The 21909-nt window shown below is 38.1% G+C and overlaps 1 protein-coding gene across 3 annotated transcripts in view; it reads right to left on the bottom strand.

Moving 5' to 3' along the window:
- The window catches only part of NCOA2 (nuclear receptor coactivator 2), a 186351-nt gene that overhangs the window by 68965 nt on the left and 95477 nt on the right, over positions 1–21909 (bottom strand). For all 3 annotated transcript variants that reach the window (XM_035890074.1, XM_009634505.2, XM_035890075.1), the window contains 2 exons: positions 9231–9332; positions 8163–8335 (listed from right to left, as the gene is read on the bottom strand). In XM_035890074.1, the coding sequence (XP_035745967.1) occupies positions 8163–8335; positions 9231–9313 (256 nt within the window). In that variant the 5' untranslated portion in view covers positions 9314–9332. The remainder of the gene's footprint in view (positions 1–8162; positions 8336–9230; positions 9333–21909) is intronic.

Here is a 21909-nt window from a genome sequence, read left to right as displayed (position 1 = left end):
AGCACCTAAATTCTATATTTCTTCTTTAGAACCTAAACTCAGTATTTCTTATTGTACCAGACACTTCTGAAGACAGAGCAGATGGTGAGAAACACTAGACTCAAGAGCTTAGTTCATATGGTGGAGGGCCAATGTCAGCCTGTATTTCTGTATTTTATTTTTTTCCCCGATTTAAAATGCTAAATGCATTTATGATAGGAGGGCCAATGTCAGCCTGTATTTCTGTATTTTTTTTTCCCCAATTTAAAATGCTAAATGCATTTATGATGTTTACAGTTCGTAAGAGATTATGTGATAAACTGCAAAAGAAAAACTGTAAAGTTTTGAAGTTTAAAGTGCTCAGTCACAGTTTAAACACAGCCTGAGAACGATACACTATCTGCAAGGAGGTAGCCTCCAAAATCCTCAATTTCAGGAAGACCTATCTCCATCTTTCTTATACAAGAAATTTTTACTACACTCCCAGAAGTAAAAAACACATAGATCATGCTATGATTGTTAAATATTAAACTAACAAACCCAAAACTTTAATGAAAATATTCCTGCAAGGAACAAAGAGGGAACACTTGAGACATATCCCCCAAAGCATGTTAAATATAGGAGAAGCAGCTCAATCCTTTGTAGCATTCCCCAATGCTGGTATTATAGACTTCTTAGATTGCAACCATCTTTGCAGCTACAGAAAGTAAAATAAACAACCATGCTCCACTAGTTCGAATGATTTTCTTTCTTGGTCATTTAGAAGTTATGAAAGAAAACAAAATAAAGATCAAAGAAAAGCAAAATAGGATGCAAAACAAGGAGGCAAGTTTTCCTGTAACACCTGCCAATAATTACTATTTCAAACCACTATCTTAACAGTAAGGAGTGAACATTTAGTTTCTCTTCAACTTTGAGCCATAACTTGGAGTCAAAGCTTAGACTTCTGGTCTAAAACTTCAACCGAATTATCTCTAGAACTGAAGTCATCCATCATCAACAAAGTTGAAGCCCATGGACAAGAGACATATCTTATTAAGTGACAGTCATCGCCCACACCCTGCAACGCCCAGCAGTGCCAAGACAGCTGTGGGCATTAGCCCATGGCTCAGTCATTGCTGGCACGCTTGGACCCGTGTTGGAGGGGGCCCCACCAAGGATCTGTGGGGACGCAGATACTCTCCGCCCAGTCAAATAAAAAATACTGCTCAGGCTCACCACACAACCACACAAATGCTTCTGCCAGGGTAAGGGAGAGAATGGAAACTCCAGGCCCGGAGGAGGGCAGGGATGGTGGAACCAAGGCTTTCAATAGCTGCCTCATTTCCCACAGGTTAGTCTGCAGCCTGCACATCAACATCTTTAGGGGCACTCTATTATTGCTCTTACTCAAAATAAAGAAAAACAAAATTTGACCTAAATCTCTTAGTCAGATGACAAGTAAACAGTTTCATTAACTTCAGGGAACAAAGTTAATGAAACTTATTCTTAAACAGCAGATAGGACTTTAACCATGATTGGCAATCAAAAACCAACAACAATCCACTAAATCCTATTAAGTGCATAGATTTTACACTGGTCTCACAATTTTGACTACCAGTTTGATGATTATTTTTGTTTGTTTTCTTGAAGCAAGAGTATCACAGAATCACAGATTGGTTTGGGTTGGAAGGAAGCTTTAAAGATCATTTAGCCCACCCTCCCTGCCATGGGAGGGACATCTGCCATGGGCAGGGACATCTTTCACTGGATCAGGTTGCTCAAAGCCCCGTCCAACCTGACCTTGAACACTTCCAACGATGGGGCATCCACAGCTTCTCTGGGCAACCTGTTCCAGTGTCTCACCACCCTCATCATAAAAAAAATTCTTCCTTTACATCCAATCTAAATCTACCCTCCTTCGGTTTAAAACCATTGCCCCTTGTGCTGTCACCAGTAGCCTCAGTAAAAAGTCTCTGCCTTTCTTATAAGCCCCCTTTATATATTGAAAGGCCGCAATAAGGTCTCCCCAGAGCCTTCTCCTTTCCAGGCTGAACAATCCCAATTCTCTCAATAGTTTGAGCCCAGTGTGGACACAACTATATATCATAAAGGCATATTCAGCTATTCCTCTCGTAAGTCATATTAATTAAATTACAATACTGCTTCCACAGAATACTAGTATAGTTAAAGTGCTGTAACTTACTTGTAGATAAGGCCTAAGCCAACTGGACTGCTTGATAGGCAACTCCAGGAAGACAAGCAAACCCCAGGAAGTTTCCCACTTGATGGGTCTGCTGGCCAATGACTACTTTTCATCAGAGCCAGAAAAGAAACCGATGGTCTGCATTACCTAAAACCAGTTTAAATTCTTCAGTGAATCAGTAGTTCTCTGGAGGCATGCAAGTAGTAAGGTCAACATAACTGGATATTTAGCCAAAAAGCTTTACAATGTACAGAGGAAGATCAAAGCCATTTTCAGTGCATCACTCTCAGCTGCAGGTAGAGGAGTCAGCAAAGCAAATTCAGTAATAATTCTTTTGTAAGTGTTCTGCATAAATTGTTCATCTGCAGAGCCCAAATTCCTCTGACACTTAATTCAGACTTAAAATCCTATCAGGCTGAAAATACAGCACATATAAATAATAACAACCATGCAGAACTCCTTCAAAAATTGTCATAAATTTTAAATCTTCTGACATCTCAAAAATGATTAACATAAAAAAATATAATTACAGTGAAATTGACCAACTGAAATATTTGCAAAACAAAAAAACCCAAACAAACCCCAAGTCTGCATATGCTCTCTTGTCTTAATATCCTGATTTGATAAGATATTTATGCACATAACTTTAAACCTTTAAGTAGTTCCACTGACTTCACAGGGATTACTCATCTGCTCAAAGTTAGGCAGTTGCTTAAATACCTTGTGAAATATGAATCTAAATTCAGATCTGATAAATTCAAAGTAGCAGCAGCCAAAGGAACACCTCATTACAGTTTTAAGACCATGCTGTTTTCCTTTAGTGACTGACTTTACTTGCATTACTGGTGCTGGAGGCAACAATACACTATCTGCGGGAGTGACCCCGTGATTACAAAGTAGTACTGCTACAGGAAAGCAAAACCTGCTTTTGCTATCAAACGTGAAACCAGAAAAAGAAGGTATATGTGATTAACAACTAGCCTTCTTTTTTAATTCATAGAGGTTCCATAGCTCCTGCATGTCTCTCTTCATGAAGTACTTCTCCCAGTGTTGTTTAGCTTTCACATGGTGATTCATTCTGTCCAAGGTCTGTCTCCTAAGGCTATTCTGAAAACAACATCTGACAACTCAAAAGTGTACAGTAACAGCTAGACTGATAATCGCCACCCTGGCATCTCTTCCCTGTACTACTGAACAGCTGAGCTGCAGATCACAAAACCTCTTCAGAAACTGGTGACACATGAAAGCTGGAGTCTGCAGGAAAATGGAACTGAGACATAAAATCACATTTGGGGATACTTTGGCACAGTAGGTTAAATAAGAGAGGTGGGTGCCATCCTAAAAAAAGGTTACAGAAAACAGAAAGGTGTGGAGAGTAGAAGGAGAAAAATAAGAGATGCAGACCTGGGTTTTATTAAAAGTTACACAGGGGACTTCAGGGGAAAAAAAAAAACAAAAAAACCGCACCACGTCTTGTACTTGATGTCAGGACACATTCTTCAGCGCTCCTACTGAAGGGGTCAGAGGCGACTGCTTAGCTAGAGAAACTGCTGAAGAAGCTTAAGGTGATCTTGTGTATTCTCTGTACCTACTGCATTGCTGATACCCAGAGAAGAGGGTAAAAGCACAACTAGATAATGAAGAAAAGGAGGTTTCAAAGCCTGAACCAAGAGATATTCCAACAGTGAAATGTAACAAATAGTGTCTGCTTTAAAATGTGAGCTACTTACCTGCTGAGACTGAGGTTAGCAAGATGGATAAAAAGAGCTTTAAACTAAGAGCAAAGGTTTAATTTTTACATCCTGCTTAATTCCTAGAATGAAAAAAACTAATCAGCTAAAGGGGGATAGAGCAACCAAAAACAATAACAAGAAAGAAAAATGCTAACATAATGAGAGGAGACAGGCAGATGACACAAGTCAAGGAAAAGGACTACTCGAGGTATGAAATCAAAGGAGATGGATGTGAAAGAGATCAACTGATTGTAAACTGAGGAAGAAGAGAATCCAGACTCCTTTTATTTGCTGTCAGAATTCTGTCGTCTTCAGATATGAGAAAACATTTTCAGCAGTACTTACTTATACAGCTGAAATGAATCTGTCTTAAGTGTTGAAGAGGTTTCTTAAAAATAAGGTAGGATCCTAAAATCAATCAGACACTATTTTACTAAACGTATTTCTTAAGTACAATCAAATGGTTTCATAGCTTCTTGGCTGTGCGGCCTATAAAGGAACATTTATCCCAGTAGTCTTTACACTTGCCTAAAACAAGCTTTTTTAATTAAACATGTGCAAATTAGAACTTACTGTGCTTGGACACATCACTGTACACTATGAACACATCTGCAACATACACGACTTTCAAAGTAACTTAACACAGACTGCAAACAACAGGAAAACTTACACTTTCATGACCATGTAACACCATTTCATATCACTTTTATGCTATAAATAAACTGAATGAATTTTTTTCCCAAGTGCTTGAAACAGAAGTCTCAAATCCACGGTAGAAATACCCACTTAAGATTTACATGAATACAACTTCTGTTTCATCTTCATGCTAAAATCACAATTTTTCATCTCCTCCGGACCATCCACAAATCTCTATCCAATCACTGTAAGATAATATGGTAAAAGTCCTCAGTAGAAAATTAAGCTTTTGTAAAGAAACATGTCTTCATTTTCCCAAGCACTAAAACCATTTCAAACCCCAGATTAAAACTACATCCAATGGTTACATCTCCCAAATATCTTTAATTCTTCTAATTAATTCAGTAGCACGCATATATTTATAACTTGCTTTCAAATTGTAATAACTCAAATCTCTAACATACCACAACTAAAGAATCTTTGAAGTATATACTGTGAGAAATGATATAAAGATAACAGATATAGTATTGCAAATATATATTTGCATATAAAATAGGTCAGGATAACATTATAGTAAATTATAAAGTATTACTACAGCAAAAAAAATCTGTTACTTTTTTCAGCTACTGGCCCAGCAAGCTTGACATGGGAAATTAATATCAATTTGTATTTCTTCCTTGTTTTCATTCCTAGAACCTAGAATAAAGTCTCCTTGTCAAATCTCAGTAGCAGCTATAAAACTTGTTGCTTTCAGTGGCTTTACAAGGTATTTATAACTGACTGTGCTTTTGTAAGGAATTAGGCCTTAATGTGCAATTCTATTTATAGACAAAGGAAATTAGTGAAGAGTTTTTAGTATTTATTTCAAAAATCCAACCTCTTTACTAAAACTTCTAAATAATAAAACTGGAAAATAAGTTTTCAATTATTTCATCTAGTCTGTCTTTTGAAGAAATGCAGAGCAGACCCACTGCGTAAAACTGGAGCCATCTTAATTTGTCCATGTCAGCGTAGAATCACTCAGCAATTTCAGGACGTTCATTTAGTTTTCTCCTACGCTTATTTAGTTTAACACTAAAAATCAATAAACCATCTTTACTGTAAGAAAATAGGATTTTTAACCTGAGTCTCATGGCACATTATGCAAGTATACCAGTATTTTCTTGACTTTGTTTTAGAAATAGATATTGTTAAGATAATGCAAGTGTTTCATCATTGTAAAGGTCTTCTAACACATCTTGGCAGAGGAAAAGCAATCAGAAAGATTTGGAACAACCTAAAAGTTAATGCATTTTAATGATGAATATACATATAAGTGCAGGATTCCCAATGTGAGGGGATAAACTACCTAAAAACCATGAGACAGCAATAGTAATAGCCTCATTAGGTCTTCGATCTGTTTGCCCTGCTTAGGTCAGGCTTTCTGTGGCACACCACAGCAGTATAGTGTACTGTATGGTTCGTGCAGTATGAATGTTTACTATATGTGAGTGGTATTTGTTAATGAAATGCCTGTTCCAAAGCAATGTTGCATTTCAGAATATGCTGCCATTTGAATTTCTTGTTAAAAGGCAAAGCCTTTTAAATTTGCTGTAACAACAAACAGATGTAGCTTCTATATAGAAATTGGTATCAAACTTTTTAATTAAAGGAGTAATTTCCAATATTCTAATCTTTGTTTCTACATCCTGAGATGCTATTAATGAGCACCTTGAAGGTCTCAGTGTTTTGCAACACCCCTTAGAGAGGCTTAAAGTCTAGTCTGTACCAGCTATGAGTTTTACGTAAAGACCCAAACAGTTATCAGTCTAATTGTTCTCAGCTGAAGAACCTTGTGCAACAAATCAACATCATAAGAGTAATTTAGTATCTTTATTGCTCAAGGGTTGCAAAATACTTCTACTTGTTGAAACAAAAAGTCTTCACAGCATTGTAGCCTGTCTTTAGAATTGTATTTTCAGTTGTTTTTGCAATAAGACTTTATGAGCTTAGAAAATGAAGTGCACATTCAGCTCTCGTCCAATTCTGGCCCATGATGATTTAAATAATTTACATGTAACCCGGTCTGATGAGTGTTAACAATTTATAACAATATGAAAACTGCTTTTATGATATCAGTCCTGAAAAACAAAACCCTGGATTTGACAGTTCCCACTAGTTAGAGCCAGATTTTCAGAAGAGGTATTCTAGAATTGCTGAGAGAATTACCAAGCGGACTAACAGATTTTTCTCTGTGCACCCACATCCCAGGAAAAATCCCTTCTCGGGTAAGGTTAAGGAGAATGTGCCTCTTGGCGACAGCAAAACAAAAATCTGAAACTGAAAGTGAGAAAAGGAAGAAGAAAAGAAAATAAGGAAAAAAAAATTAAATCTCAAAAGCCAGCAAGGTGCAAAATGATGATGGACACTGTGCCAGGTTAAGAGGTATACTTCTAATATGGGGCATGGCAACTTCAGCGGAGTATACATTTTAAAAATTATGGCAACCTAGGAGCAATAAAAAGAGAACAAGCTCAGAAATAGGAACATTCACAGAGTTTAATCAATTAGAGCCACTTTGGAGGCAGCTGACATAATTTGACACTCCACACTTTCTACTTAGCTTGATGTCTGTTTAGGCTGACGTCTGAAACTACAGCTCTGCTTACCTACTTGTTTTAGAAAGAAAACTGTATCTAAATTATGCAACATGGAAGCTCCACTTTTATAACTGCACATACAGTATGGAAAAGAAGTAATCATTCTTCCACAGAAATCACAGAATACTGAAAAAGTGAAAGATGTTAATTAAAGTGTTTGAAAACCAAAGGAATCAATGTAAACACAGTTTTATAAAGAGACTGCAATCTTCTAAATTAGAAGAAAAAATTATATGCACCTACTTTAAGAATGTGAATCTGCCCCAAACACCTGCGGTGCTATTCACGCCTGCCCAGATGGACCTGTGCCACAAAACCCACTTCCAAAAATCTGACATTTCTAAAAGATTTTTTTTGTCTTTAAATAGGATATATATCAAAAGAAAAGAAATACAAAACTAATCTTCTAGACAAAGAACAGGAAGAAAACTGTCACGTTCTCTGGTTTACATTTATAACAGGACCCTATCTAGAGATTAGAATAGTTTCAAATCTATTGTAGTCGAGGATATGATGTCATCATTTAAGGGACGCAGATAATTTAGTCCACAATATCTATTCATACCAACAAAAGAAAGCAAAAGGGGGGATGCAGAATACTTTCATACCCTACTCTTCTGGATTATTCCTATTTTATATGGATTCATCATCCATGTAAGAGTATATAAGTAATCTTTTTATTTTTCCCCCAAAGCCATCTGCTGCTTTAACTTTTGTAAAAGCACAACTAATTTAAATTCCATTAGATGCACACATCGGACTGACTGATTTTCTCTCTCACTTGGCAATTTCTGAATTTTCTGTGAAGCTTATTTTTAAAATACTGAGTATGATACTTAACACACTCCATTCACATGACATTACAGCATTTTTCATTACTGATTAATGAAAAACCTGGGAATTTGCTACAGAAAAGCTGAAGAGACTATCAGGTTTGCCAAAAATAATCAACAAAGAAAATATTCAAAGTCAATTAATTAGTCTTCTTACCTTGTTCTTTTATCTGACGAATTTGCTTCACAGTTTCTTTCAAGATTGCACATTTGTCAGGTTTAAAGTTAAAGTTGTCAATATCATTAAAATTTGCAAAAATCAGCTCTGCAAGTTCTTCTATGTATTTATTCTCTTGCTCACGATTGCGTTTCTCAGTGCTTCTTTTAGGACTGAAAGAGGAGTTTATAAAAATGTCATATTTAATGTCAGTTTGGTTGCCTCCTGGCCAGCTCAAAGATTATTTAAAATGGTTTGAGAGTAGTTTAACATAAAACCAGAGAGAACCATCCTCTCTCCCTACAAAAAATGTAACTTACAAGTTTCTCAAGCAGAAAGGTTTCCTCTGGAACAAGGGAAGGAGCATTAAAAAAAGACGTTACTTATTTTTTCCTAGCAGTCATGTTTTTGTTTCAAAAGAAGTTTGGGATTTGAAATTCAAAACAGAGGATTATTGGCGGGGGGGAGCAGTTTGAACATTTACAAATATCCCTCCCACATGGCTCTGAGAATGCAAGGAGTATCATATAGTGACAGTGCATGAGAAAAAAAAACAGCTTAAAAAGTTAAACCAAAGAGTCTTTACCCCCTGCCTTCTTGTGAAATTACAAGAGACAGTTGTATGAAAGTGTTGAATGGGTGGTTATGCTTTAAAATTTATTTGTGTTGGTAATGCAAATGCTATAAAACTGAAAAATATTTTTCAACTCTCTGATTATGATGTACAAGAGAGGTGGTAAAATATCTTAGATTGCCAGATGAGTGACTGAAGACTCCTTGCAGTGATTAACCAAAAAAGATTTTTACATAGCTCCTATATTGTCAGCAAAATTCTGTATTTTAGCACTACACTGGATTCAAAACAAACAAACTACTACTACTAAAAGACAGTACCTCCCACCCCCCATCCCAAACCCACAACAACAGAGAATTACTCAGAGTGGGTTGGTACTGGCTTCTCTTTACGAGAACGGTAAATTTGGCATTTTCTAACTGAAAAATATGTGCACATGCAACAGGTTATTAGAGTCTTTAACTTTCAACATCTTCAGGCATAAATGGTCGAACCTGGGTCCAAGCTGATCAGGATCCTTGCGCTTTCTTGACTCTGCCCTGGATGGGTCAGAGGTATTTTCTCCCATCCCACTCATCTTGAACACATATCAGCAACTAAAAGGAAGAAAGTGCAAGAAAGGGTTATGGTGGAAAAGTCCTAAGTTCTTTGTTCATATTTCTATGTTTCTTGCTCCATGCTCAATTCAGTTTCTACTTGGCAAATCTGTCATTTGACATAGAGTTTGTTTGAAAGGTACCAATAAAAATACTGTGTTTATGACCACATAGAACTCCTTCAGAAGAAAATTTGTGGTGGGCAAGCAAAGCATTGTCATCTCTTTGATTGTTACCAGTTATGTAAGGACAGATAAGTACGTTTCGTGCCTGGGTTGCTGAATTTTCATGGCAATTTTGCAAGGTTGAATGAGGAAAGACAAAGGGGAAGCCTAGTGCTATACAACAAGAAAAACACAACAGAATTGAAATACACAAAATGAAACATGTATCCCAGATACATGAAAAGGTAGCACAGGCAGCTTTAGTTAAAAATCAGAACATAATGCTTGCACAAGTACATGTACAATATCAGAGAAACAGAACACCAGAGATCACTGAGGAACTGATAAATATTTTGTACATATAATCTACCTCATAAGGAAAATAACTTGTCAAGCTACCATGTGTTAAAACAACACAAGCTTATTATAATTTGTGCAATAAACAGCCCATGGAAATCCTGCCCTGCTCCTCGCCGTCTGTCGTCCTATGCACCGTAGGAGCACATGAAACTCGCCTGCCCCAGATTACATACCCCTCAATAAGTATGAATATTCTAGAGGCAGAAAACACTATTACAAAGGGCATAAGGCGATGATGTAAATGATCGAAAAGCTCATGCAATACAGGGCAGTCCTAGCTTACCATCTGCCTAGTAGCTGCCAGTTTTGTAAGGATGATGGCAGAGAAAGGTTGCCAAACATTTCAGAGAGCTCCTGTATTGTTTGGGATTAGCAGAAAAATAAACACAAGGGCCATGAAGGAGGTGAGTGTCTCCAGGAGGTGATTCATACCATGCTAAAATAAGAGCTGGAGCCTGTAATTCCACGATCACTTCACACTGGCATAAAATGGAAATCTTAATCTGGTATTAAAACAAGGGGGTCCACCACCTCCTCCAAGCCCTTCATTTCTGCCCCACCAGTTCCCTTCCCTCTGCTGGCCCAGTCAGCCATGCACTGAACTCCATGAAGGAAGTGCTGTGGGTTAAAACTGTGGTCTCCTTCTCATTTACTTTTTATTTTTGACACTGTGTAAAATCTAGCAGCCAGAGCTTGTGTTGGTAATAGGATGTTCACACTGGAAACCTTAGTTTCTCCAAAGAAGTGGGTGAATGAAGTTATGGCCGAAAACAGCCTGGAGCCTGAGATTTAAGCAGTTCTGCAAGGGTGCTGAGAAAGCCTACTTATTGAAACTTGAGCAAGCAAGAGGCTTGGAGCTGCCTCAGATTCAGAACTGAACACCATCTAACATTTTTCTGAATACAAAAATCCCGCACCACCAGGAGTAAAAATTCCTTTCTTTGTACTCAAAATACTGCCTTTTTAACCAGTTTGAGGGGAAAGTGGAGTCATTTCCTTTTCTGAGATACCGGTCAAGTTTCCTGAAAAACACTAGATCATCTCTGAAATACACAGCTCCCAGCTGGTCTATGACATGCATGGTATCAGATCCTATTTGAAAAATATCTGGATTATCTTTTTATCAATTACGTCTATACACGCATATGTATACCTACAGGTATATACACACTACCACCGTTTTTGAGAACAACCTGCTTCAAGAAGAGCTAGATGGCCGTGGTTCTGCAGCAGAGTAGAGCTGAGCTCTCAAAGGGAAGATGTACCATCACAAGCTCCATCATTCTGTACTTGCTGGGGAACTCCCAGTGACCCCAATCAGGGCATTCACAATGCCACACCAACCTTACTGCAAAGCATGAAACATCTACCACAGTCTCCAGTGTGGACTGTGACACTGGCTGCAACTACATAGCTTCACTGATGTCTAGCCCCAGCAGTCATTCACATTCTGATTTATCTATATCCAAAAGTAGAAATATGTATTTGCCGAATCGGTTAGGAACTGAGCACTTCTTTAAAAATACGCAAATCTCACAAATATCCCAAGTAAAGATCCAAGGAAGGAGCAGGACACTATTAAGAAAACTCTGACGATAATTAAAGAGAAGTTGTCAGGAGACAGCAGTTCCACAGCACTGTCAGTGGAGAGCTGGAACTGTCCTTGGGGCTCTGTTCCAGTGACTAAATTTTTCACTGACCGGGGTGAGAAAAGATCATCAGCATGATGAAAGCTGTACATTCCCGAGATCATCTGATCTCCAAGCCAGACTCAGATGGTGACCTAAAGTTCAGAAGAAAAATGAAGCTGGGAAAACCCTTCACTTCTCATGCTTCCCAAGCAATACCTGAGAAATGTGAATCGGTCAACTATTTTTCTTGAGAAAAGCAAGCATAATTCATGAAAACCTGTCAAACATTCAACAGTCATCTTCTCCCCCAAGAGTAGTAAGAATTAAAGTCAGAGGTAAGCATTTTGGGGGAACACCACCCTCCACTCTCCTCCTCAAGACAGCAAATAGGAACAACTATTGATAGTTTTCCCACCTACTCCGTCAGACTTACTTCACAGGGAAGTTTATTTCTGCAGGAGCAAAAGTTTCAACGGTAGCTCCGCCGATGCATAGCTCAACTCTTCATGCATTCACACTGATGCTATTCTGTAGGAATTCCACTAGGTCTACAGTATCAGCCTTTGGAGGACGTATTAAAACTAACCTCCCACCATAAACAACTAAACTTCATCCTTCTGTATTTAAGGGAACAAAATTGGTACCATTATTATGAAACTAGTACCTTCTTCTCTTATAAAACACAGTAAATGGTTCTCAGCAAATTCTTTCTCTATTTATTTATTCATTTATTTTTGTTTTGTTTGCATTTACAGGCCATTACGTCTTTTTCTCAGCAGCATTATCAGTTTGTTCTTAGAATGAGTTACCCATTTCTTTTTACTCATCATAAAGTCTTTCTGGAAATCTACCACCTACTACTATGTTTGCTTTCTGTTCTCCCCTATGTCTTCATTAAAAATCACATTCTATACCTCAAAGATCTGTATAGGCTCTGCAGCTCCTGTGTTGTCAGTGCCTTTGCTCCAGAGCAGAATGCAAAATCCAGAGTGAGGTGCCTTGGAAAGTGGAGAGCTAGACAGACGATAGTAAGGCAATCTAAAATATCTCACAGGCCAAAATGAAAGTTGCTCAGCAGTATCCAGTACACAGTACTAAAATCAAAAGGGTGTGCCCCCAAAGTCTATCTCCCTAGGGATTTAGGGGCTGACCGGGACAGATAAAGTTCTGCTATTCTCTTGGGCTTCAGACACTAAAATCCTCTCCCAAATTAGGAGAAATGAGAAGGAATCATATTTTAGAAGCTGTGGATAGATAAAACTGCTGTCCTGCTCTTCAATAATACTATGTACCAACTAAACCAGACAGAAACTGGGTGATCGAGACTCAGTTCCTTCTTTGCATAGGGGTTTCAGGTCAGCCCCCTAGGTGGTAGGCCATCTGCTTGCCAAAACTGGATATTTACAAAGGAAAGAGGGCAAGTTTAACTCTTGCACTAGGAATCTTTAGGTGTGTAGCCCATACCACTCAACTCAAACACTGTTGAGGTTTGAATCCCTGTAGGCTGAGGAGGGTAGCAAACCTGTATCTCCCATTGCCCAGCAATGACTCTAACAAGTCAAGCAGAGTCAAAGAGGTGAGCACCCTCCCAGTTTCCTCATGTCTTTATAAAAGAAAACAATTTTTTGCATGACCTAATTCACATTTAAGACCTACGCATATTACTAGATGAAGATCTCGGGGGGGTCGTAGGCACCTCTACAAATCTAATGTGGCATAAGCAAGAAACTAACCCCACATTTTTCGGAAGAAAGTACTTCTGGCCACATGTAGTACAAAAGAGCAGGCACCTAGGAAACTTTTAAATGAGAAGGGGAAAACCTCATGAATTTAGATTGAATTGATAGATGAATTTTAGACATACAAACACACACCTGTGGGTCAGGAGCAGCTAAACTGCATATAGTGCTTTTTAGGTTCTGCCCTAACTCCCTCCATTCACATTAATTGATCCATCTCAAAATTTCTTGGCTATTCATTATTACAAATAGTTTTATAATACACAAAAATTCGTAACGTTAAATAAATTGTTACTTTTTAACAAGATTAATTTAGGAACTTCTAAAGTTGTTTTAAATATTCTTAGGCTCCTGAACTGCACAAATAGCTTCTCAGACCAGAAAATAACACTCCCAAGCTTGAAGTCTGAATTTTTCCGGGAAACATGACAATTCAAAACTGAAGCCACTGCAAGTAGAATGACAAGTCAGAGGTTCAAAGTTTTACTTGAATAAACCTCCCTATAGGGAACAACCTTGCATTAGAGAGCAGCATTCATCCTGCTCCTCTGATCTTTTTATGCATCTCTGCAGGAAATTCCAGAAAAAAAGGAAGATAAAGAAATTGAACAGTTTGGTTCATTTAGCACTTTAGAAGAAATGGAAATGTAGTATCAGCTCTAGCATATGTCTTCTGAAACAAAAATCAAGAAGTGGGTAAGGCTCATTTAGCACGGTATAGAATTGGAAAAGGATTAACCAAATTGGGACTTAGTAAAAACAAAACCAGCAGTGATCACTGCATTGAGGAGAGAGAGACGGAGACATATGTTTGTTAATGAAAAAAATACCATCACGATATGTCAGATGCTGAACTAAACCAATTTTTACTTGAAAGAAGCTGAATTTGAATGCGTGTCTTGCAGTATGAACTGTCATGCAAGACCAGGCACTCCCTTTTTTATTGTGTAAGTTGTTTAGGAGCTGTACCGCACTCCAAAATACAAACATAATATCCCACTGGGGGATTAGTATTTTGCCTTCAGTGGTGGTGGCAGATTTTTCTTCTCAATATATATTAAGGTTTTTTCCATTTGTCCTACAAAAAGCCCTACAACAGTAACTAAGAGCTGAACTTCTAATGCTGACTCAGTTGCCCCTGAAGCGTCAATTCCACTGGGCACTGATGAGGAGCAACGGAGCAATGGAAAGATAAATACACTCACCGCAGCATTTTCATAGAAGGAAGGAGATAATTAGAGAAGCGGAATTATTATTACTAAAAATACTTAACTAATTTTAGGCTCCAACAGATGACCTGTACCAACAGGACATCTCAGGTAAGTAAATACTTTCTTTTTATTTCTATTTAACACCACAAATGTATTTTCCTGCTCCCTTCATTTCACTATCACAGGCCTAAGCATCCAAAATACTGGTAGACAAAATCACTAATTTTTCTAATTGTTAAATGTAAATCACAAACACTGAAAAATGAAACGAATAAACTCTTGGACAGTATATGTTAGTAATTACAGTCATTGAGACATAACCAGTTTCTACCAGATGTTGGGAGACTGAAATGACAGAGCCTGAAAGAGGCTTGAATTCATTTTTTCTTGTTATCAGTAATAAAACAATAGTTTCTGCTCTTGTCGTGACAGCACATCCTCCTTCACATCCTCCACCAGCAACTGCTCTAAGTTAGAGTACATAGAGAGACTTAACCTAATTATAAAGCAATAGTAAACATATTTTTACAAGACATTCATCTTTCAAAGGGGAAAAAAAATAAAACAATGTAAACCCAAAAATAAAACACATGGGAGGAAAAAAAGAAAAACAGAGGCCCTGGGAAGGACACAGAAAAAAAATCTAGCACAAATCAGTTGCACGAATTTGTAACATCTCCTCTACTCCTCAAATGCCACAAAAGAACAAGGCATGCAGAGTAAACCTTCCTGCACTGATTCTCAGCATCAGTGAATCTAGTTAATCATCCAGAGTCAACGTAGAAGAAGATAATGTGCATTTTATCTCTTATCGAGGCAGGCCATCTTCCAAACAAGGCCTGTTAAACTGTCAGATTTATTATAAGCCTAACAAATGCAGTTAAAGAATAAATGAGGATTACACCTTCAAAGCTGCTATTTCAATCTGAAAAGTAGCAAACAAAAGATAAAGTACCACATAGCGGACAATCAGGTAGCAGTACTATACTACCACCCTCCCAGCACATCAACACATGCATTTAATGTGTAGATACTACTGATAAATATAGAAGTGATTTATTAAAGCCACTGTTTTAATTGAGTAACAAACAGCAAAAATACTGTTTACTGACCAAAAATATTACAAGTCAGTGAAAAGTTTGGCAAAAATTTTCTCTAACAGCCCAATTAAAAAATATAAACAGCTCATATTCCTGTGGTTAATTATAAACTCAAACATACATCCATTATAATTCATACTTATTTCCTGTGAAGTTCTCATGACTAGAAGCTTTAAGTCTCGGTTTCAAAATTACTGATGCATTCTGTGTAGCATTAATTCTGGTAGAAGCCAGAGGAAAGTTGGAAGTCACATGCGACTTCTGATTCTTCACATTTTTTCCTGCTTATGAACTCTTTTTTCACTGGCTCCATTTCTGAATCAGAAAATATTTAATATTGATACATACTGCAATCTTCAACCCTTTTAACGAAGGCAATACTTGCTAGCCACTTTCCCAGGCCTCAAAAGGAAACTGCTGTCAAAGGCAGGATAAGATGCTAGGTCAGAGACTGAGCCACTGGAGCCTAAGGCCAACGTTTTCCTGGTGAGCCACAGCAGCTCAGGAGGAAGGGTTGCTTTGACTCCCAGCACTTCCCATTGTAGCACCCGTCAGAATCCCAGTCAGCTAACAGAGCCCACCTGCCCCATGCACCACATTGCACTTGGAAAAGCTCAGCCTCCTCCTGTGCAAACTTTCTTTTGCGTGAGTGTTTCGACAAATCCAGAGAGACATGGATAAGGGTTTGGAAATGAGTTAAAAAAAAAAAAAAAAAAGAAAAAAGAGGTGAAAATCAAGGGAAATAAGACACCAGAAATACTGTTGTCTGGTAAAATTAAATTAAAGCAAGAGATCCACCACTAAAAAGTTTGACAGAAAAGAAAATTAAAGATATATTAAACCATCCTTCTTCACCCCTGGTATACATAAGGCACATGTTCTACAACCAACTACTATACCTACCCTTCATCACCGAACCCCTGGAATTCAGATATACCCCAAACGAAACAATGCCAGCCTGCCAAAATAAGCTAGAATGTCCAATACCTTGGTTGGTGACAGCAACCTCATATTAAAAACACAAATTAAGTTATTCAAGGATATGCTTTTTTCCTGAAGCAGCGCTACCACTTTCACTATAAATGAAACTGCCTAAAATCTTTGCCGCTCTACAACAGTCACACAGTATAAAGCAAAAATAGAAAACAGAGTTTATATGAGGAAGGTGGTAGCAGCGAGCTGAAAAACTCCACAGTCACTTTTAAAGGACTTGGACTACAATCTGATGTACACCTGTAGCCTTTTCTATCTGAAAATAACACTTGTTACTTAGAAGATACCATTTCATTTGAAAGAGAGCCTATTACAGGTAACATTAAAACAAGATTTATGGTAATATTTACTAACTTCTACTTTATTCTAGAACTCCACAAACTAGAACTAAGAAAAGGAACATGATTTACTAGCAAATGCCATTGAGCTCGTGTATAAAACACCAGAAAGCTGGCTCCACCACCTACTACTCACATTTTTGCTCAGTCCACAAAAAGCCGTAACAAACTATAAACAAACGTTTAAGCTGAAGGCTCCTTCCTCAATGATATCTTTCCCCTTGCTCCTCTGTAATGGCTTTAGAGTGGTGTATTAGACAGCAAGAAGACGACATATTCCATTTGCAGCCTGAAAGCCAATAACGCTCATGAATTTTTTAGCTGAAAGACACTTCAAGATGCCACTGGGAAGACCGTCTAATAAACACATTAGGCTGCAAATGGGGGGCGGCAGCTCTTTAACACATGCTGTAACAACCAGATAAATGGCTAATGTTAATGTTCAGTGTTACAGGCTGGTATTCAATAGGAGTTTCTTGAAAATCCACCTAAATCTTGAAGGAGAAAGGTTTTTCTCAGCTACTCAGAACCATAGGTTTAAGACACCCCCTGGTTCTGCTTGAGGCTTTGCAAAAACCCCTCCAGGTTGACCCCAGCACTGTAAGATGGCTCCTACCCTCTGTATTCCCATAGGCTAAGGCTCTTAACAGAGCCACTCGCTCAGCTCCTTACGGATTAGCCTACGTCAGCCACCTCTAATATGCCCAGGAATAGCAAGACTAGGCTTTAATAAGACAAGAGAAAAAAATATCAGGGGAAGAAAGCACCATTTTTTATATAATATACAAGAGGTTCGCTCCATTTCCACTTTTACAGAGGAAAAGGTCTGTTTTCACCAAAATGTTGTTAAAGAGGAGGGAGGCAGGTGGTACTACTGCAAAAAATTGTTCAAGACTCCGTACCGTAATTTTGGGTTTGGGATTCTACCTCTTTCTTGTTATCAAGAACCGTTTCTGATTCTTAACACTCATCAACAAAAGAAATGCAGTTTAATACCACTAAAGCTCCCCTTAAAACACCAGCCTGAAAAACAAAACACAATGCCAACGTTATTTGTATATATGCCAGTCACTCCAGCATCCTTTTGTTTGTGGTGGGTAGCCAAGTATTTAAAAAAAAAACAAAAACAAAACAAAAATTCTAAAACCATTTCACCTTGTAGGCTACATTTGATAAGTGTCAAACTATGGCTGCAAAAAATATTAATCCTGCGAGCGTTTTCACTGGAAAGTCATCCAAATTCCCATATAAGAGGTTTATTTAATCTAGAATTTTTCTTATAGTTCACAATTATTAACAACTTTACTTACGAGACAAATTTAGAAGCACAGTATTTCAAATCTACTGTGATTTCAAAGCAAAACTTTGTGAACAGCATAGCTGAGAAATGAAGCAAATCTAACAACATAGAAAATGATAATATTATAGGAAATTTCATAGTAAAATAGCTTCCATTTCCAGTTGATGGGACTTCTGGAACAGTGAGTTAAGCATATTTTAAGTCCTACTGAAAGCTCTTCTGCCAATCTCAGTTTCAAAACTTATTCGTCCACTTAAATTCCCACGCCAACTTTCCCCCCCAAAACCACCAAAAAGCAAGAGGAAAACCAGACCAGAGAGAGGGGAAGAGTGAAACTACAGCTCCCACAAGTGTAAGGTACCGTGGAAAAACTCAAATCCAGGAACATTTTCTAATATCATAAATATAGCTAATACAACTATATACATTACTTACAATACCAGTAAGTTTTTACAGTTCAATGTGATTTTCAAGATGCCTGTCTTAGCAGTGAGAAAAATATGAGCGATCACGACAGACAAAGGCATTTATGCATCTTTGCGGCATGGGCACGCCAACATTGGTATTTGACAGGCAGTTAGCTGGAGTTAAATCCTAGTCTGTTTACTTTAGATAAAACATATTCCATCAATAAAAAGCTCAGGAAGCCGGGTTCCGTAAGGGTAAAAAGTAAAAAGTAGAGGGCAAGCACAGCATCATGTTTCCGTATCAGCTGTACACAGTAATACATAGAGTTATCAAACCTACACCCAGAGATACCAAACCTACCATATTTGAATTTGAGTTCCATCAGTTACCAAGCCCAGTTTCAATGACTTCATGCAGCTAGCGAGGTGTCGGTCCTCCTGGTCACTAGGATCAACTTAGCATCTCTACACACTCAGGTGCTATGTGATGTGCAACCCAAGCTTCCACTGCAGCCTCAGCAAGAGATGCTTATGTTGCATGCCACTTTTCATAGCTCTAACCTGGTCATCAAAATAATGTTCCTTCAGTCCTGGAGTAGATACTGTTATCGAAAACACATGATCTTACTGAAATTTTTGCTGCAGTTAAGAAAGCCCAGCTCTATGTCTCTTCTTCGGTGCCTAATCAAAAATTGAACTCACGTTTCTGATCTTCACATAGCTGCAGCACTAAGAGGGCTTGTTTCTCTCTTCTACCCAACCACCTATTACTAGGAAGCATGTTGAAACTTCAGGCCATTCTTTTGAATGTCAAGCACTGAATTAAAGCTCTGACTTGCAGGAAGTGTACCTAAACATTATCTAAAGCATTTCTACACATTTTGACATTGGTATCATGGTGAATTAATAACCTACTCCACACATACCTACAAGATACACTTATATACTCCACACTTCCTTCTATAATACTGAGATAATACTCTCATAAGCATGCATTTAGTTTTACAGTGTATAACAATAAAGTTTCGATTTAGGAATCAAGAATTCAAGCTTCTTTGTTCCAGAAGGTTGCAAGTTAATGAGAGACCAAAGTCAAATATACCTATATTCAAGTTACATGAATGCTAGTATTCAGCTCCACAAAGGGCCACGGCCATAGTAACGTTAACAGCTGGCCATGAGGTGAATTCGACTTCACACTGACATCCTCTGTCAGTCAGGGATGTGGCTGGTGCCTATGTGGGGTTCAGAACCCTGCACCACTTCTTGAAATTGTATACCCACAAGACATCCTCTTCAATACGGTGCCTGGCTTACCCATCCTCTCTGCCCCTGAAATGTATTTAGAGCATCCTGGAAAACTTAGCGTCCCTCCTCAGCCTGTAAGGCAGCTTGCCTCAGCCCTGGTCCTAGAGGGTGCCCTGGTGACAAGGATGTGGTCCCAGATGTTATGAGAAAGAACAGACAGGGTTTGGCCCCTCTTCCTACCCCATATTTGCACAAGCAGGTGCTGGAGCATCAGCGTAAGAGTTGGGAACAGAAAAAAATTCATTACTCTCTTCTTACTAAAGTCTGAAGAACAACCAATTTAATACATGCTTTTTGAGAGAATGCAGCTATATGCATAAAAGATTATACTTGTATCATCACCCCAACATGCAGAATTGCAGTTTTGTACTTAATAGAAATGTGTGTTAGCTGTATGTTAAACCCTTGGCAAAGGTATTGAGAGTACTAACTACACACATTGTTACCAACCACAAAAATCAAAACTAATAGAATAAATTACGTCAGAGCCACACACAAGTGTCTTGCAAACACTTATGAAGTACCATTAACTTGATGAAAGTTAAATGTCCACAGTAGCCTGTACACCCTAATAAACTATGCTCTTAATACATCCATGAGTTTAAAAAAATCATTTGTGAACAATTACTAATGACTTCAAATCTCACATCAGTCTTCATTCATACACTTCTATTTGGTTTAGCAAAATACTGCAACCACCAATAACAAAAGAAGATGAAAGTTTAATTGCAATTTTAAAGCATTTAAAAGGAAAACACAACTCATAAAAATCTTGTTGCTTTAGTTAGTCAACTGCCAAGGAATGAAACCTTGTGGACACAAGCTTTGTACCCAGAAGCGTGTCTGTGTTTGTATAGATATACATACACATGCATATATATGAATACAGACTATGACCAAATAAAACACACACAGGAATGGCTGTACAAGTCAAATGCAAGAGACAGTTAGTGACTAGTCTGTCATGGAAGCTAATAGCAGATGCCTCGGGGAAAAAGTACAAGGCAGCTGCAGTATGAACCTTCCCCCTGCTCTCTCCTCTCTCTGTCTCTGGCAATCAGTGGTTCAAGCTTAGCCGTGGTGTTGCTGTCCCTCCTCCTCCCTCTGAACCTGTCTCCAGTTATGCCTAATTCCTTCTTAAATCCATATATACCTTTGGCCTCCACAATGCTTGCAGGGAACACCCTATAAGCTTTACTACAGCTCCCTTAGCAGCAGAAATGACATTCTGGAAAAAAAATTGAAGAGTTCTAAGGAGATGTTATGACTCAACTGAAATAAATCAGAATTTTATCACTGACTTCAGTGAAGCTTGGATTTTCCTCCTAGTCCACTGGAGGAAGATGTCAAACTATTATTTCTCTCCTTTGCAGAACATAAATCGCTCCATGGGCCTGACAAAACTATGCTTGTAGCCTGTAGCCCAAGGAAAACAAGGTTATTCTACTATTAAAGCTGAATGTTCTTTATCAGCCGTTTTATTCTCTTTACAAAAATAAACTGAAATTAATTTGTGTTAATAATGAGACCATTTATGGTAAAGAAGAATCACAAGCACTAAGGGAGCGTATATTCCAAGTATTTTTGATTTTGGAATGCAACAAAATATGATTACTGAAGAGGGGAAGAAACACCCACTAAATTCATAGAAGGAGCTGACCAGAAGCCTACAATACACTGACCCAAAGTAAAAATAACACACATTTAAAACTAGTTGGACTGAACATCTGGAAAAACTTTGAAAAGCAACAAAAATAATTTTATTACCATGCAGTTCTAACAGAAGTTTCTTCACAAGAATCTTGTGTTAGACGGTTGCTCAATCACAACAGCCCTTGCTATCGGAAATGGAAAACCAGAGCACAACAGTATCCTCATGAAGTTTGTTTGGGTAGACAGCGTGCATAGCAGCAAATGAAATGGGAAGAGCAAAGAGGAGATTCAGGTAAAACACATACTGCAAATTAAGTTCATTTCTCATAAACTTTTGGTTAGTTTCTTCATTTAGGACCCTCATCAAATTCCT

The sequence above is a fragment of the Egretta garzetta genome, unplaced genomic scaffold (assembly GCF_000687185.1).
Source record: "Egretta garzetta isolate BGI_Z169 unplaced genomic scaffold, ASM68718v1 scaffold251, whole genome shotgun sequence".
NCBI lineage: Eukaryota > Metazoa > Chordata > Aves > Pelecaniformes > Ardeidae > Egretta > Egretta garzetta.
The sequence above is the reverse complement of the archived record's forward strand: the minus strand, read 5'-3'. Positions and strand labels throughout refer to the sequence as shown.